Genomic DNA, 17,094 nt, shown 5'->3' with positions numbered 1-17,094 from the left:
TCGAATCCACTTACTTCTTGCGGGAAGGGCACTATAAGTTTCTTACCCCATTACCTCACTATTCCACACTTCCTTTAAATTTTCAAAACGAACCGAGACGACGACTACCAAATCGGATATAATAATATGTTGTTCCCTGCAACATACCTACRATTATATGCAACTGGAAACTGGGAATACTGCGACTTGGGCTGAGACCTCTACAATGGGGCGACGCTATTGAATCTGTTTAAATCACCGTGAACACCTTGGAGGTGCAAATTAATCCCGAATGCGGAACAAAAATATCACTGTTTAGACTTGAATGATTTCATGTAAATGAGGCGATGAAGTTACATCAACTGGATATTGAGGGGTGACATAGGACATAGGTTTTTCCTTTATTCATCGACGAGGTTACCTAAGTATGATGTGTTTGTTAATTGCAAACTCCCCTCTTTAGCTCGCGATCAAATGTCGATTTCCCAACGATGAGAGTGATAACCCATCCCACGGCAGCTTTATTAAATGAAATAAGACGAATGCGGCGTTATCAATGATGATTGCCAAACGGCTTTCATTTTTGAGAATTAATTTCCTGTCAGCATTCTTTAAAAAGGGGAGACAAGTACAGTGCATCTGAGCTAACCGCATATTGTTTGCTCCGTAGCTAATAAGAAAAACTCTAACTGCCGTTACGAAACGTAGGGATGCCTATCACAAGTATATCTGTGCCGAGAAATTTAATTAAAATTCAATCAGAACGTAACGCGCTGGCATTTATCAGAGTGTTATCTCATTGGAGCTCTGCCTAAGAAAACATTTTAAAATAGTGAATTGTCAGTATCTGTACTGCCGCCGATAAAATTATGTGTCTTAAATGGAGCAAGTAAAGTATGTTTATGAGATAAAACTGCTCCTTTTGGACATTTAGTCGTTGATGTCGCGCGAATATTAGGCGCTTTCATAATTGTCACATTTTATAACCTTAATTTCCTAGCCATTGATAAGGACCATTTCAAATCACTTTGTAACCAGCCACCTGCCCGAACCTTCAGACGGATTAATATTTTCCGGAAAATCTAAAAAAACTCATTAGATCCAAGTCGAAATAAAAAAAAACGCAAATAAGGATTATTCGCCACATTTTTACATACCTAGGATAAAATTACTTAGAAAACACTAAAACAATCAAAAGACCGATATTTCTAAAAATATTTTTCAAATTTTGTTTTGTATTAAATTAATCAAAACTGAGTTTTAGTAAAATTGATAATTAAATTTGTCGATATAAGCAATGTGAATGATTTTTTAAGTTGAAGTTTCACCATTTCTGAAAATAAAAAAAAATAAATCACTTTGATTAAGACTTTAATTTTAATAATTAATTTATCGAGATATTTCTCTCCTAGTGGTCAATAAACTTTTTCATTATGAACCAAGGGCTATAATGTATTAAAGGTGGGTAAATACCGATGTTGGGGGGGTAAATATTTCTAGAATATTATTATTGAAAACTATTACCATCACAAGTACTAACGGGAGAATATTTTGAGATAAAATCGAATAAAAAAGATTAATTCTGTCTATGTCAAAACAACAATTTTCCGAAATAATTGCGTTTCTACCTGAAAAACGTGCTAAAATGCTCGAAAATGCTTAAATTTAATATAATTCTATACTTAATTTCTTGATTTTTTAGTGAAAAACCTGCGATTTTAGTATAAAAACGCACTTAAAAGCCTTTTTTGTCTTATTTTGCTCATAAACCAGTTAAATCGAGTGAAACAACATCAATTGTTTTTGTGATTTTTAAGTGTGTGAGCCTCTGGTTCAAAAACGAAGTAATTCGAGCTAAACAAGCTAAAGATAATATCAATTTCGATTTAATTTTGTAATTTTTTTGGTTGCTTCAACAAAATTTTTAGAATTTTTTTGTTTTTATCTCAAAAACGTGCTTAAACACTTGAAAAAGGCAAAAATAACGAAGTTTTTGGTCAAATTTGTTGAATTATTGTATTGTTTTTAACGAAATTTTGCCAAATAATTCTGTTTCCAGCTAAAAGGTAAAAATAAATTGTCATTTTTATCCTGTTTAAAAAAAACAAACAAAACAATTTTCAACTAATTTGGTGGTTTTTTGACTTTTTGAAAAAAATTGACAAAATAATCAAGTTTCTGCTTGAAAACGTGGGAAATACTGAAAAACAGTTTTTTTTTCATTTTCAAAAAATTAGCAGATATTAGAATTTTTACAAAAGTTTTTACCAGATTAACATGAAAATCACCAGATGTGGTGAAATTTCACCAAACCTGGCTAAAATGCTCAAGAAATGATAAAATATAATGTAATTCTAGACTTAATTGCTTGATTTTTTAGTTTGTTTTAGCGAAATCTAGTAAAAAACCTGAGATTTTAGTACAAAAACGCATTTAAAAGCCTTTTCGGACAAATTTTGTTGTCTTATTTTGCTCAAAAACCAGTGAAATCGAGTGAAACAAAATAACATCAATATCAATAGTTTTTGTGATTTTGAAGCTCTGGTTCAAAAACGACGTAAATCGAGCGGAACAAGCTAAAGATAATATCAATTTCAATTTAATTTTGTAATTTTTTTGCCTGCTTCTACAAAATTTTTAGAATTTCTTTTATTTTTATCTCAAAAACGTGCTTAAACTCTTGAAAAAGGCAAAAATAACGAAGTTTATGGTTGAATTTTTGGATTGTTTTTAACGAAATTTTTGAATTTCGAAAAAGATAAAAATAAATTGTCATTTTCGATCCTGTTTAGAAATGTCTTCTAAAAAAACAAACAAAACTATTTTCAACTAATTTGGTGGTTTTTTGACTTTTTTGAAAAAAATTAACGAAGTAATCAAGTTTCTGGTTGAAAACGTGGAAAATACTAGAAAAACAAAAAAATACCAGATATTAGAATTTTTACAAAAGTTTTTACCAGATAACATGAAAATCATCAGATCTGGTGAAATTTTACCAAACCTGGCAACATTGGTAGTGAGGCAAATTTTAACACTTTCATATTACAAACTTAGAAAATTCCTTTAATAGTTGCAGAAGTACAAAACTGACATCACCTCATTTACGATAAGAAGAATTGAAGTTAATAACTCAGGTAAGTAATTAATTACAGTAGGTAATAGTGAGGCAACATGTCCATTAAGTAAGTTTGTTTTTTCACCGTTGTATTTCTGGGTAAAAAATATGCTAGTAGTGAAAAAAATATGATATCAAACACGGTCGAGAAGATTTTTATAGCCTTGCATTTATTATTTCCCTTGATGCTACATGAAAAATCTCTTCTCTACCTTGTATGTAACATAATATACTATTTGTATTCTTATTTAAATTGACAAAAGATAACGGAAATGATGGTAATGGACTCGTAAATGATGAGCCTAAAATCTTTACCATTTATTTTTATTTCAATTTTCAGTTTTAAATTACCACAAACTGCATTCTATGTTGTTTAGTCTTCGATGTTTTCTTATTTTCTTCTTGTTTTTGTGTTTTTTTTTGTTACCTTTTCATTCATTTAAGAATAAAACTCCAGATGCATTTGGTTTTGCTTTTTTAAAGTTAATGGGATTGTGTTGTGAGCACAGAGGGAGGCATTCTTGGCCAGGAGGAGTGTAGCAAAAATGCAAATGGTTTGGTGGTTTTGGTTGGCACATAGGCAACTCAGATAGCGTCTTGGAAGCATATAAAGCTCACATAGAAAATGAAATATGCTTGTCTTTGTCGCGAGTTCGCGTTGGAAATGATATATGCAGTGCGGTATTATTTCGTAGGGAGGTTAGACTTAGCTCCGGGTATCTTTTGGTGTGTTTAATGGTTATTGCCGATTGCGCACCGCCGTATATGAGAGATTAACGCAGATACGAAATAAAATATGAGAATGCTTATGTCGGTGGCGGTGGCGGTGGCGGAGCGCTTTGGTGGTCGGCAAAGATTGTTTTAAAGACGCACCTGGTTTCCTGGTTTTGCTTTCGCCTACCGTTTCCGTATCAATCTTAAGATGCATGGCCTATAGAATCTTAATTAATTTCGAAGCGGTAATCTCGACCAATTAAATGGCAATTTCTTGGCAAACATAAAGGATTTTTGCGAGGAACGTCGAGGAACGAAACGGAACCGGGAAATACCGCCATAACTCATCTATCCTATAAGATTACTGATCTTTAATCCCCTTCCTTTCCCGCTCTTCTCTCTTTAGCGAGCCGCGCACTCCTAAAAGTTGAGATTTACGGCGTTCTTGGAATTATATTGTTGGCTTGCACAGCAGCGCGCGAACGCTGAACGCCGTTGCAGTTAGCTAGGAATTATTATGATATATCTAGACGAAATCGCTACCACCTAGTAAAAGGCATCATTAGATAGAGAGCCGTGAGCTGTGAGCAGTGCTGTGTTGAGCTTATCTGAGCGTTCCGACGGGGCAGTCGGCCTCGGCTGGCTACGTAGAATGGCTCATGCAGCATTACGTTAGATAGGGAGGATATAAAATATGGCGTCCTTTCATGAATCTTATTAAGATATCCGTAACACCCGACGATACCGAGTTATGCGCGCCGGAGAGAGACACGCGCTCGCGAACTTATGAAGAAAGGAGTAGGTGTATAATCCTTATAGCTACACCGCTATATATCATCACTAAGTCCTGTAAGGAAAACAGGATAGATATTTATAAGTTACGAGTTTCTCTCGTGGACTGTTTATTTAACTCAATAATCGTTCATCAACACGATCAGCATATCCCAACTCATTGTCACCCTTAATCTCCTCTATCATACCCTCGCCAGTCTTTTTCCCTCAAACCTCAAAGCTTCTACCGTCACTAATAAAACTAATTACTGTCTAATGAGGATTTATAGAAACGCTTAAGTACTAGATGTCCCATAAATCGATATAAGGCGTCTTGGAAGTGTAAGAGGTAGTCAGCTACCGATAATCCGGACATCGCATAAATATGATCAAGTGTGAAGCTGGGGCCGTAAGTAGTAAGCCGGGCTTAGAGTTTGGCGTGTCCCCGGTGAGCAGCTGAGACGACAGACGGGCGCGAAAAACGATCGCCTAACTTTACCGAAGCGTCTCTTTATTGATTGCAAATTAAAATAACACTAGTATCAAAAAAAAAAAAAGAAGTGATAACGGGACCAAGGACCAGTAAGTAACTCCTCAGTGGTTTTAAATTTGGATGAGCTGTGCAACAGGTTAGATAGGGAGGCCCGGCTCAGGATCAGCACTGCGGAAAAGATTAATTTCACGAAACCGTCGCTGTGCTAGTGTGCCCGATCGCCGCTCTAAAGACATGTAATTGGCCATTAAGGGTTATTTTATGCTCGACGCGCTGCTGAAAGTGGTGTGTATGTGGTCAGATAGGCACCCCCAACTCCTTTGCCGCAACTTCTAAGTATCCGGACGTTACTCGATATGGTTTAGACTTTGTCGGTTATAATTAGTTGAAAGCGTAGTTCTCTTTGGTGGACCTTAAGATGTATTGAGGCACCAATATTAATTCCTTCTAAGTCAACTTCTTGAATGACCACACAAACGATGACGATACCAATTAGCGGGATCGTTACTTCCTCACCTGAAAGAGATGAGACTTGGCCTTTTGGACAAAGATAATGCCCCCTCAGCCCTCAGCCCTCAGCCCTCAGCCGCCTTTCCCGGTTGTTTGCGGTTCGATTGAAATCATTTGAAAGCCACTCCACTTGTCATCCGCGACATCCCACTCCACTACGACAGATCAGGCTCGAGATAAAGCCGTATCGAAACAAGAGATTACACGTGCACCCGCTCTGACGACGTTCGCTTAAGAGGCTCCCAGGGGCGGGCATGGATCAAAATACACATAAGTATTAGACCACTGAATGAAACAATATTCTTAAGTGGACCAAGATTACCTACGTCCATTTTGTRATACAACAAACCAACCAACTTCTTTCTCTTATCCAGAATCCTATAACGGCACTAAAATATTCAGTACTCTTACAGCTATGCCAAGATACGATCCTAATAAACCATATTGGATCGGGCTAGTAATGAAAATTGAATTGCTGTATTATCCGGCTGACTGACTGACTCCGGCATTAAGAAAAGGTCCGAGATTTAGCTACGGTCAATATAGGATTTTAAGAATTTAAATTTGCTGATTCTGAAATACTGCAAATTGCTCCCAATACATTACAAACTCCTCCAACAATAAATCTAAAAAATCCCTTCACGCACCGATTCATCCACCCCATCTTTAATCAAAATTAACCACTAATTTCCAATCTCAACTTTAAACCCACCACCATGACAAAACTTCGAAACTCGAATTTTTTTATTAATTATTACTAAGGCTCGGATTATATGCACGAAAAATTCGTAAAATATGCGCATATACCGGGTGCGGCATCTGTTACACCCAGAAAGAGAATCACCACTTCTAATTAAATAAAATTGTTGAATTTTGGGTATTAGTAAGAGGTACATTCTTTAATTTTTTGGTAATTTTTTACAAACAAAGCCAAAAAAACAAGCAATTTTCTCCAAAAAAGTTCTAATTTTTATACTGACCTACGCAGATTCACTTCCTACAATTGTTTACAAAATCAGAAAAAAAATACCAATTAGATTTTGAATTAAACGCAATTTTCCATCTTAACTTTGAAAATCATTTTTATTTATGACCTGCTACTTGTGCCATCGTAAATTTAGGTGACAATGGGGAATTGCAATTGGAGTAAGATTCCAAGGTTTACAACTAACAGACCTTTTAAAGCGGTCGGCTACCAGTAAACGATTCTTTTGTTGGCAAATTATACCATTTTGTCATAAATCATAGGTCTGGTTTGTGTTTAAATAAAAAAAGCGATTATTTGGCTCACCAAGTCAAAATTTAAAATTGTGATATCAAAGTTTGATGCGCTAATAAGTACAAATTCATTTAGAGTAAAAACTTTCTATGTAAATTAACAGAAAGTATTCATAAAACACACAAAACTGTTACGGACTCATTTATTATCAAAAAATATTAGAAAAATTCTCAAATTATACCCTATCAATAATTAGTTAGGTATATGAAATATCGCCAGTTTTAATAAATTAGAAGTCGCGATTTATTAATGTTTTTCAAAAAAATATGCACAAGATATTACACCCTTAGATGCTCATACCTTAGAAACAAACGTAAATGCCCATGCGGGGGTTCTAGGGACCCCATTTGAATTTTTATTTTTTTAAGTTAATAAAAAGCAGATCGTTATTTAACAAATAAAAAAAACTTTTATGGCTTGTTTAAATTCTACTTAAATACAATTTAACAAAGAAGAATAAAAAAACAACACATTTACACGTATGCAAAACTAAAATCTAAATAAATACACATGAATAGGAATACTATACAGAAAATAATTTTCGGGTATAAAAATTTATACTAGTAAGCAGTTGGAACACGTTATAATTTGTCGCTTTTGTTGCATTGGTCGCATGATATGATTGCCCTAGGACATTTATGACACCTACCAAGTTTCCTATCTGATTTAGTCTGATATTGTTTGAAAGAGTACACTTTTATTTGAAGTTTCGGAAAGCATTTTATTTTTTTTTTATGATATTAAACCTTTCCTCTATATTTCAAATTGCTTCTGGCAAGATAATCTGCTAATTGCGTCAGTGATGTTCGACGCTATTTCTTCGAGTTCAAATTGTAGCACTGAGCTCTCGTCGATACATTTTTTTAAGAAAAATTTCAATAAAAGACGGAAAGGATTAAAAAGTATGCTTCAATATACAGGTCCAAAAGTCTGGAAACGATTTTATTCTGGCGAAAGTATCAATTTTTTGGCAAATAAATTTATAGGTGTGCAAGGGCTATAAAATGCTATTCAAAAAAATTGAATATTAATTAATTGATTATACTTACGAGATAAACATAGTAACATTTTTTTTAATGTAAATCTACCAATAAATAATAAATGTTTAAAAGGAGCAATGCCAAAATATTTTTTATTTTAATTAATTGTTTAAACTTTTGAGATTACCGTAGTAATTATTTTTTTCTTAAATTAAAACGTTTTTCATTTAGTGTTTTACAAAGATATGTTTATGCCTTTTATAAATGTGCAAAAATATTTATTGAAAATGTTACAATTTATATTAAAAAAAATTATAAATTTTATCTGTTGTCAAAACTTTTTTCCAAAATGTGATGTTTTATCAAAAATAAAATTTTTCAAAATCTTCATTTGTTTTTAAGTTCTACAAAAATATTTTTTTTAATGACAACCCACTAAAAAACGTTTTTTTCATTAAGGTTATGATCTAAAAATTGCAACTATCTACTTTATATTCATTTTTTTTTAGTATTTTTACATATATTGCAATTTTGACAAAAAAAAACAAACAAACAAAAAAATTTTTTCTCAAAATACGATTACATTTTTATATTAGTTTAATTTATATTAAGTATTATTTTCTAGAGGCAAATGATTTAAAAAAAACGCTAAGTTCCATACTTTATATTCACCCTGTATAAAACGAAATCAAAAAGGAAACACTCAGCAAGATATAATTTTTTGAGTCCGGCTTACGAATTACCGGATCTTTTTTCTTAAACTGTCTAATTTTTAACTTAAACTGAAATTTTTAATCAGAAATTTGTGATTTGAAGAAAATATGCAATATTTCCTAAAATATGCACGAAGTTGCCAAAATATGCACTTTTTAATTGGTCTATTTAATCAAAAAACATTAGATATGCATAGAAAACTTATAATTTTGTTGATATACCTCTTAATAACAAATACGCGTTTTGCATATAATCCGAGCCTTAATTATTACTTTTTATGAATTAAAAGATTTGCAGCGCAAACTCGCCTGGAAATGGTTTACTTTGTAGGTACAGGTGAATATATCGAGTTCATGTTTAGCCATCATATTTCTGATAAACTGATATAAATCAAGAGATAATAACGTTTACTGAACACAAATAAAAATAACCGGTTTGTGCACTTATATCTAGTTATATTGAAAATACTATTAAAAGGTTGACAAAATGACACATTTTTGACAAGAATTCGCATTTTTTGTAGATTAAAATAGATGGTAGGATGCTTTCACAACATTTTGAGCATAATTAGGTTTAAAAGTATCTTTTCCCTTATCTGGAAAACAATTTGTTATCAATGTAATCGTTGTTGACTCAGTTCAGATATGACGATACAACCAACCTTCATCCACCTGTACAGTAGACATACCACAATGGTGTAGTGTTATATTATTTTATAACAAAAATAATGTATATAAATGATTAATAGAAACGCTCAGTGTATGTAAAAGATTGCCTAGTGTAAATATAGCTCTAATCCAATTTTTATTTTATCTAGTATGACGCTGAAGGGTGCAGTGTTTTACATTATATTTTTCACATCGGTAACCGGTAATTTCTACTCATGTCCAAAGTTATGCATATGTCCACCGGACTTCACGGACTGCAAATATAATAATTTTTCGACTTTACCTTTCGGACTTGATAAAAATGTAAGTACGATTTTTAAATAAATACAATTCAAGTAAAAGTTATCTGTTCACTATAATCTGACCATAATTACGAGGATTTACCACTAGATGGCTGATCTAGCACGATTGGCAACTTTTAAACGTTCACAACATAAAAATAAATCAACCAAATGAAAATGTGATAACGATTTGTGTCATAGTCACTACAACTTTGTTGCTCTAAGAAAAATAGTGTTCAWTTATCAGAATAAATAATACCACCAGTAATAGTCCACATCACTACTTTTTTTATTAATGAAACTATTTTTAGATACATAGGTTCAGATAAACAATTAATTTGTTTTGCTCAAACAAATTTTAAATGGCAATAATAACATTAATAACACAATTAAGTAAATTAGACGTCATGACATAATTAGGTATAAACTTTTACGTTTTGCTATCTACTATTATACTAAGAGAAACACATTAGCCGACACTAATCGACCTTTTATAAAGTTAAAAACCCAACAAATGACGCAAATTTTGTTTACCTTTATTTTTGAATAACGCGAATGCAAATCTGAATTTTATTCAAGTAAGGAAAATTGTTACAAAATTTTATTTTTCGCGAAATTGAGACCAAGGATACATGTTTCATCTAGCAATTAACAAGTTAGGTGAGAAAATAGGTTGTTTTGTTTATTCAGTTTTCGTTATTAATCACAATCAGAAATTTCTAAAAGTTGAGCTTGAGTCAAAAATTCAATTAGTGTCGCAATTGCTAATTTATAAAGTGTTGCAACTTTRCTTGTACAAAAACTAGATGAATTATTACGTTGTTTTTGCAGGTGACCATTCTGGACTTGTCCTACAATGCGTTTCAAGTATTTCCTGACGACTTAAATGACTTTCCAAGTTTGGAGTACTTAAACCTTTCGTTTAATAAAATTGATCGACTGGAAAATGGTGCTTTTCGAAGATTAAGAAAACTAGAACGATTAGACTTGAGTCATAATATGATCAAACAATGGACCGATATTGGACCATACACATTTTCATCAACTCAAAATTTACTCTTTTTGGATTTGTCATATAACACTCTTCGGATGCAACCCCGGGAAGAGAATCCGTTACAAATCCAGTCGTTAGAAATCTTACGTTTAAAAAATTGTTCAATAGGACTATTAAATAACAAGCTTCTAGATGGATTACCAAAACTCAAAGAACTACACCTGTCAGAAAACCCGATCAGATGGTTGCTTTCGAGTTTGTCGTCAACAAGTTTGAAATTTTTGGATTTAAGTCGATGTAATTTAAAAGAAGTCAGTCCGAAAGTTTTCGTAAACTTAACTTCGTTGCAAACTCTCTACATGCAACAAAATATTAATTTGAAGAGTTTTTATTGTGACTCTCGCAGTTTGCGCTATTTAGATATTTCAAACTGTAATCTTGAATCAATCCCACGTGGTTACCTCCCAAATCTTAACGCGGCTAATTTTCACGGTAATCATTTTCGAATAATTCTAAAAATGAGCTTTGTCAATTATACTAATCTTGTGATGTTGGATTTATCATATAATGCTCTCCATGTTATCGAAAAAGAAGCCTTTGTTGGACTTGAGAAAATCGAGCGGTTGGATTTATCCCAAAACACTCTATCTTACCTAAGCCCCGAAGTGTTTTATTCTAATACAAATTTACAATTCTTGAATTTATCCCGGAATTACTTAAACACAGTACCAAATCTTAGTAGTGACTTTTTGGAGATATTGGATCTGAGTTTCTGTGAAATAGCTTCTGTTGATCAAGATTGTTTGATTAATATGCCACGATTGAAAATTCTAAATTTATCAAAGAATATTATTTCGCTTCTTCCGGACAATTTTCGTGGTGACAATTTAAAGGTTTTGGATGTAAGTCTTTGTAGGATTAAAAGTGTTAATAACAAGACATTTGCGTTAATGTCATCTCTGCGTTCTATTAATTTAGCTGGGAATCGTTTGACGTCTGCAAGCCCCGAGAGTTTCGCTCAAGTTGTTTCTTTGAACATTTCTGACAATCCCTGGCGATGTGATTGTTCAAAACTGAAGAATTTGTACGACTGGTTGTCTAAAACAGGCAAGAAACTTGACAACTTGTATTGTCAATCCCCCGAGGCTCTTGAAGGCTACTCATGGGTGTCAGCATGTCAGAAAGACTGGCAGCCCACTACAGCCCGCAGCGACTCCGTTTGGTGGTACACAACCGGCTTGATAATAACCGTTTTCGTCATTTTATTTGTCATTCTCACCATGAGGAGAATGTACTTATTAAAAGAGAAACGTCTTCGTGAAGCAAACGAAGCGAGAAGAAACGAAGAACGAGAAGCTTTGCGTCGCATGCATCGCATGCAAGCMGAYGCTCGAGAAGAAGCAAGTAGAAATGCACCAGACCCTCGGGAATTACAAAGACCACCGTCATACAACGAGGCTTTGCTCTTACCAAGACTCGACTCGTCGCATCCGAGTCTATCGGCTAGTTTACACAGCATTGCTTCCAAACATAGCATTAACGGCAGTCTAACAGACGTGGCGAAAAAAAGTGGACCTAGGCGAAAGCGGAGAAGAAGGAAATCGGATTCTTCTGAAGGTCAACGTGCGTCTCGGGTCGCCGTCGTTGACTCGGACACCTCAGAACACGAACCAGAACCTCGCACAACGTTAGAAAGTGATTTTTAAACCAAACCTTCGAATTGGTTTGATAATTTCGGTTGACATGCCATGGACTAGTCGAAATAACTGCATAGAAGACGATTTTGACAAGTGATACTCCCAACAGAAACGGCTTAGTACCACTAACAGTATTTTGATAATATTATTTGTGTTACTTAATAATAAATGTAACTCTAGACTAGGTTAACACTTTTATTTTGCATCACTCATGACTCATCAAGTCTCCACCTATTACATACTCAGCTTTTGTAATAATTTTGTAACTTAGAAAAACCTTAATTTAATAAAAGTGAAACTACAATTCAAGGAGATTCTCAGAAGTAGAATGATATGTAAATAGGTTGTCCAAAATTCCAAACTAAAAACCTGTGACGTTTGATTTGACGTCAGAACAATTAAATTAAAATTTACATGTAACTTGATCAACGCAAATAAACCATAAAGAACTAGTAAAATGTTAATTAACAGAAAATGAAGTAATGAAGCWTTAAACATGACAATTTTAATTATTTTTATTGAWAAGTCCGGAAATTTAATATCCATTTATTTAGTCACAAATCACCTTATTAAGCACGTGATTTCTTGTTTTACAAAAAAGAGAATTTAAATCAAGGTTTTTCTTTGTAACAAATGGTAAAAACAATTTTGGAATTATCGAGGACTGATCAACCGGAAAATTGCTAGTGTAGCTAGCTACTACATTCCTAGCCTCTTAAATACGGGCATAAATAATTGTCTAAAACTGTTTACATATCTTAACATTGTAAAAGTCCGTAATGTTTATTTATAATACGGTTTAAAACAATAAATTATAACCTTCATGAAACAAAATAATGCATAATCTGTTTCAAAACAAAAATCCGCAAATGAACCAGATGCTTAATTGCATTTAAAATTTTAATTCGGCAATTGGAGGTTTCACTTTTATTCATACTTGTAATCAAAGCTTGTTATCTATTACTAAAACGTGATAGCTCCAACTCTTTTAATCTACTCTATCGCGCAGTAGCAATTTTGGACATGCTAAAAGTGAAAAACGCAAATGCGGACTAAGCAAAGATAGAAAACGAAAATTTAATCAAAAAACTATGGATCGCTGAAAAAAACTAAATTTTACGTTTAAAAAAACCTTGACCAAGAGTGCGTTGGATTTCAATCATTCAATCTGACACTTCTGACAATTGTTGACTTTTCGCGTCAATGTGTTTCACACTCTTCAAGAAAATCAAACGAAAAGCTCGGTAATATGGTGATAAACGTTGCGGGTGATTTGAAAAAGTCAAAAGGGTGATATAAACAGTGTTTTAATTTCAATATTTGATGGAAGCTTTAAAAACGTCTCGATTGACATTTTTTTAAATTTTAGCATTTTTTTTTAAGAAAGTTTTAAATGGTTTTTTGCAAGTCTAGAAATTTTTTAATCCAGTACATCTGACACTTTCTTAGTCTCCCCAACTGTCTTTTGTAACAGGATGTTTTGAAAAGTCTGGATTGACATTTTTTTTTTTAATTTAAGCCTTTCTTTAAGAAATTTTTAAATGTTATTTTGCAAGTCTAGAAATTTTTAATCTAGTACATCGACACTTTCTTAGTCTCCTCAACTGTCTTTTGCAACTCGATGTTTTAAAAAAGTCTCGATTGACATTTTTTTAATTTAAGCATTTATTTAAGAAATTTTGAAATGCTTTTTTGCAAGCCTATTTGTGTAATAGTTTGTTATTGAGTTTTGATAAAGTCATGATTTTCCAATCTCCAATAAGAGCACAAATATTTTCGTTAACAATTATGTTAAGTATGTTATAAAAAGTGATTTTCATGAAGTGTTTTTAAATTTCTTTTGACGAAACCGTATTAATATGTGTACTAAAGTGGCCCAATTCAAAAACATTAAAAAAGATCATAAAAAACAGGGTAATTTCCATGTTTCAATAGATAAAATTGGCTTAAAAACAGGTCATTTTCTCAATTTTTTGTGTTTTTGAAAAGACTTCAATGAGTTATTTTTCAAACTCAACAAACTTCAACGACTAAAACTTGAAAATCGACTCATTTTCCTAAAAAAATGATGATTTGGGAAAATATGAGTTAAAAGTTAGGGGTTAAAAATAAGAGTAAAAACTCAAATTCAACTTTGTTTTTGATGTTTTGATAGAAGTACCGGATTTTGTTGAGAAAAAAATGCATAGAAAATAGGAATATGACTAGGAAAACTAGACATAATAATCTGAGTTAAAACACATATTAGACTTAAATATTAATAATTGTAAAATATTGTAATGAAATGCATTGTAGTTTTATTTTACTCGGAAAACATCAAAGAAAACWGTTACATTTGAAACGTTATTGGAAATTAGTTTGATTCGCGGTGTTTTTGTTTATTTAATCTAAATTCCGTGTAATTTTGCTACAGTGACCTAGCAAATATTGCTTTCGTTTCAAAGAGAAGGTTAATTTTGTTTATAATTATGTTGCTTCTAAGAACAAATCGCGATAAACGTAATCAAATGTGACTTCTTTTAAGTAATTTAAAAAATTTGATCAAGTGATCAATTACGTATTCGTTCCAGTTATTTAAAATTATCATAAGTCAACCGAAGGGTATATTTAAGCCCACATACAAAACAAATAAAACACTCCATGGACTCCATTTAATATTTATTTACGTTTGGACATTTCCTTCTAAAAAAGAAATTTCTGATTTACATGTTACGAGTGCGCCTCCACTATTATGATATTTTTTACGGTTTTTGCTAATGTTGTTTTACAAATAACATACAATTATGTTAATAAGGTATCGTTAATTCAATTAAATTATATTTTAAGTCACAATTATATTGTCAAATTAAAAATAGMTKACCGGCAASCTTTTTACCTTAGACACATGATTTATAAAATTTGCCGACAAGACTCAATATATAATGTTATGTCAATTTGTTATTACATAAAAAACTTTCTGAGAGCGATTTTTGGGTCCCAGACGTTTTTATCACATCCTCCTACGATTTCCACTCAGATTAAAATAGGAATTCTCCTAATAACTCGTAATTGTGAGACATTTCTAATTGATTTTCGCAAGGTCCGGGTGGTGTGATAATAAGACATTAACCTTGACACGTTCAGTAATTTAAAAAATGATAGCGAAAACTACATGACAACAGAAAGCCATAAAACGAAAATTGACACTTGATCCTCAGAAAAGAAATGCAGTTGCTTCATATGTTTTAAATTTCTTTTAATCTGAACCGCGTTTCCTTTGTAAATGGTTATACAAAGAAATGAAAGTTGATTGTGCCCAGTTTTAGATTATTTGTCAAGTGTTTCAGTGATAGCAGTTAAATTATACGAATGTAATTAATTCATCGAACAATGGCGTTTTATCAATCYGGGYATTTTACTTCGTGTGTAAACATAACTTAGTTTTAGGAATTAACTAGACTTTAACAAGTTAAGTGTCTAATTAGTAAACGCTTATTTTACTAATCATAATCATATTAGATAATTGTTGGAATAGGCTTGACACGCCTTTGATATAAAATGTATGAATTGTTGTTATAAAAATTCTAGTAATGCGCTATCATTGAATTGTTATGTCTTGTTGAAACTATGCACACTCGTCAGGTGATTCAGAATTTTTTCAAGTCATGATTGCTGCAATTGAAATCTTTTTAAATATACAAATTTGACACACATGATTTGTTAATTAACATTTTGTTTGTTTGTTGCCAAACCTGATCCTGATAGTGATTAATAATACTTTTTTTTAAATACAGTTACTGAAAATMATAGTAATTCAASGCTCAATATTTTATTTTTGGAACTTCACAATTTACCTAATAAATGCATTCAGATCAGATAGAATAAAAATTTCAATGAATTAATTCCCTTCCTTCAATGAGACATTGAGATTTTTCTTAAAAAATAACCAATCTTGAATGGAAATTTTATCGGCAAATTGGTTATGGATATACCAGTTAGTCACATATCAAATGTCAAGTCGCCCAGATTTGTGAAATTCAATTTTTTTCAAACCTGATTCATCGTTTTATCCATTTTCTTGCTTCGATTTTAAAGTTTTCGTTTTTTTCTATTTTTGTGGAAATTTTGGTCGATTTTCGACTTCAAAATTATTAAAACTTTCTCCTTTCAATTTCCAATTTAATTTTAGACATATTTGACACAAATAAATCACTTCGTGATAACCAATTTTATTTTTAATCTTTTTAACTGTTCATCTTGACCTTTGATAGTACCGTTTCGGAATTAGAATCTGGTTTTACTTTTGATGAGAATTTAAAAATAGAGAAGAGATATGTTATTAACTTATTATTCTTAGCAGAAAAACTTATTATTCATAGCTATAATCTTGTTCCATATCAACTGACAAATACTGAAAAATTTTGCAACAATCCAATTATCTTATCACATTTATGATACATTCCATAATTTATATTCAATGTTACAATTTTGACTACGACTAGAGATTTAAAGTGGGAAAAATTTAAATAAACTTATCAGAACTAAAAATGAAGCCAAAATTAAATTTTGATAATAAATTAACCATGATCCAAACATGTGTACTCAGATTATCATCTCGTGATGATAAGACCTTCAAAAATCTGAAGGATAAAAACGATATATTAGATAATCTCATGACCAATACTCTCAGTGACATTGAATAAAATTTTAATCCTTGTACTTTGATGWTCAGATTTGTCAAAGAATAAAGTTTACTTAAATAATAGCCTCACAGTCACTTAAAAAATATTCATTACTCACTTCATCTTTATTACTCTCAGTTCCCGTATTTATTTCTATTATTACTAATTACAATGACTTAATAAGTATATGAAGATAGGACAATAAAAAACATAACATTTAACGCAAAGTAAAACTAAT

At 32.0% G+C, this 17,094-nt stretch overlaps 1 protein-coding gene across 1 annotated transcript; it reads left to right on the top strand.

Annotated features, from left to right (window-relative positions):
- Positions 1–9,192: 9,192 nt before the first annotated feature.
- Positions 9,193–12,379, top strand: LOC123006728 (nephrocan). Its single transcript, XM_044401432.1, has 3 exons — positions 9,193–9,314; positions 9,373–9,526; positions 10,336–12,379. The coding sequence occupies exons 2-3, from the start codon at positions 9,374–9,376 to the stop codon at positions 12,202–12,204; spliced, it is 2,022 nt and encodes a 673-aa protein (XP_044257367.1). The 5' UTR covers positions 9,193–9,314; position 9,373; the 3' UTR covers positions 12,205–12,379.
- Positions 12,380–17,094: the final 4,715 nt, after the last annotated feature.

Source organism: Tribolium madens, unplaced genomic scaffold (genome assembly GCF_015345945.1).
Source record: "Tribolium madens isolate multiple individuals breed KSU strain unplaced genomic scaffold, Tmad_KSU_1.1 Scaffold_2;HRSCAF=44;Tcas5.2_LGX, whole genome shotgun sequence".
Taxonomy (NCBI): Eukaryota; Metazoa; Arthropoda; class Insecta; order Coleoptera; family Tenebrionidae; genus Tribolium; species Tribolium madens.
This window is presented reverse-complemented; position numbering and strand designations above follow the sequence as displayed.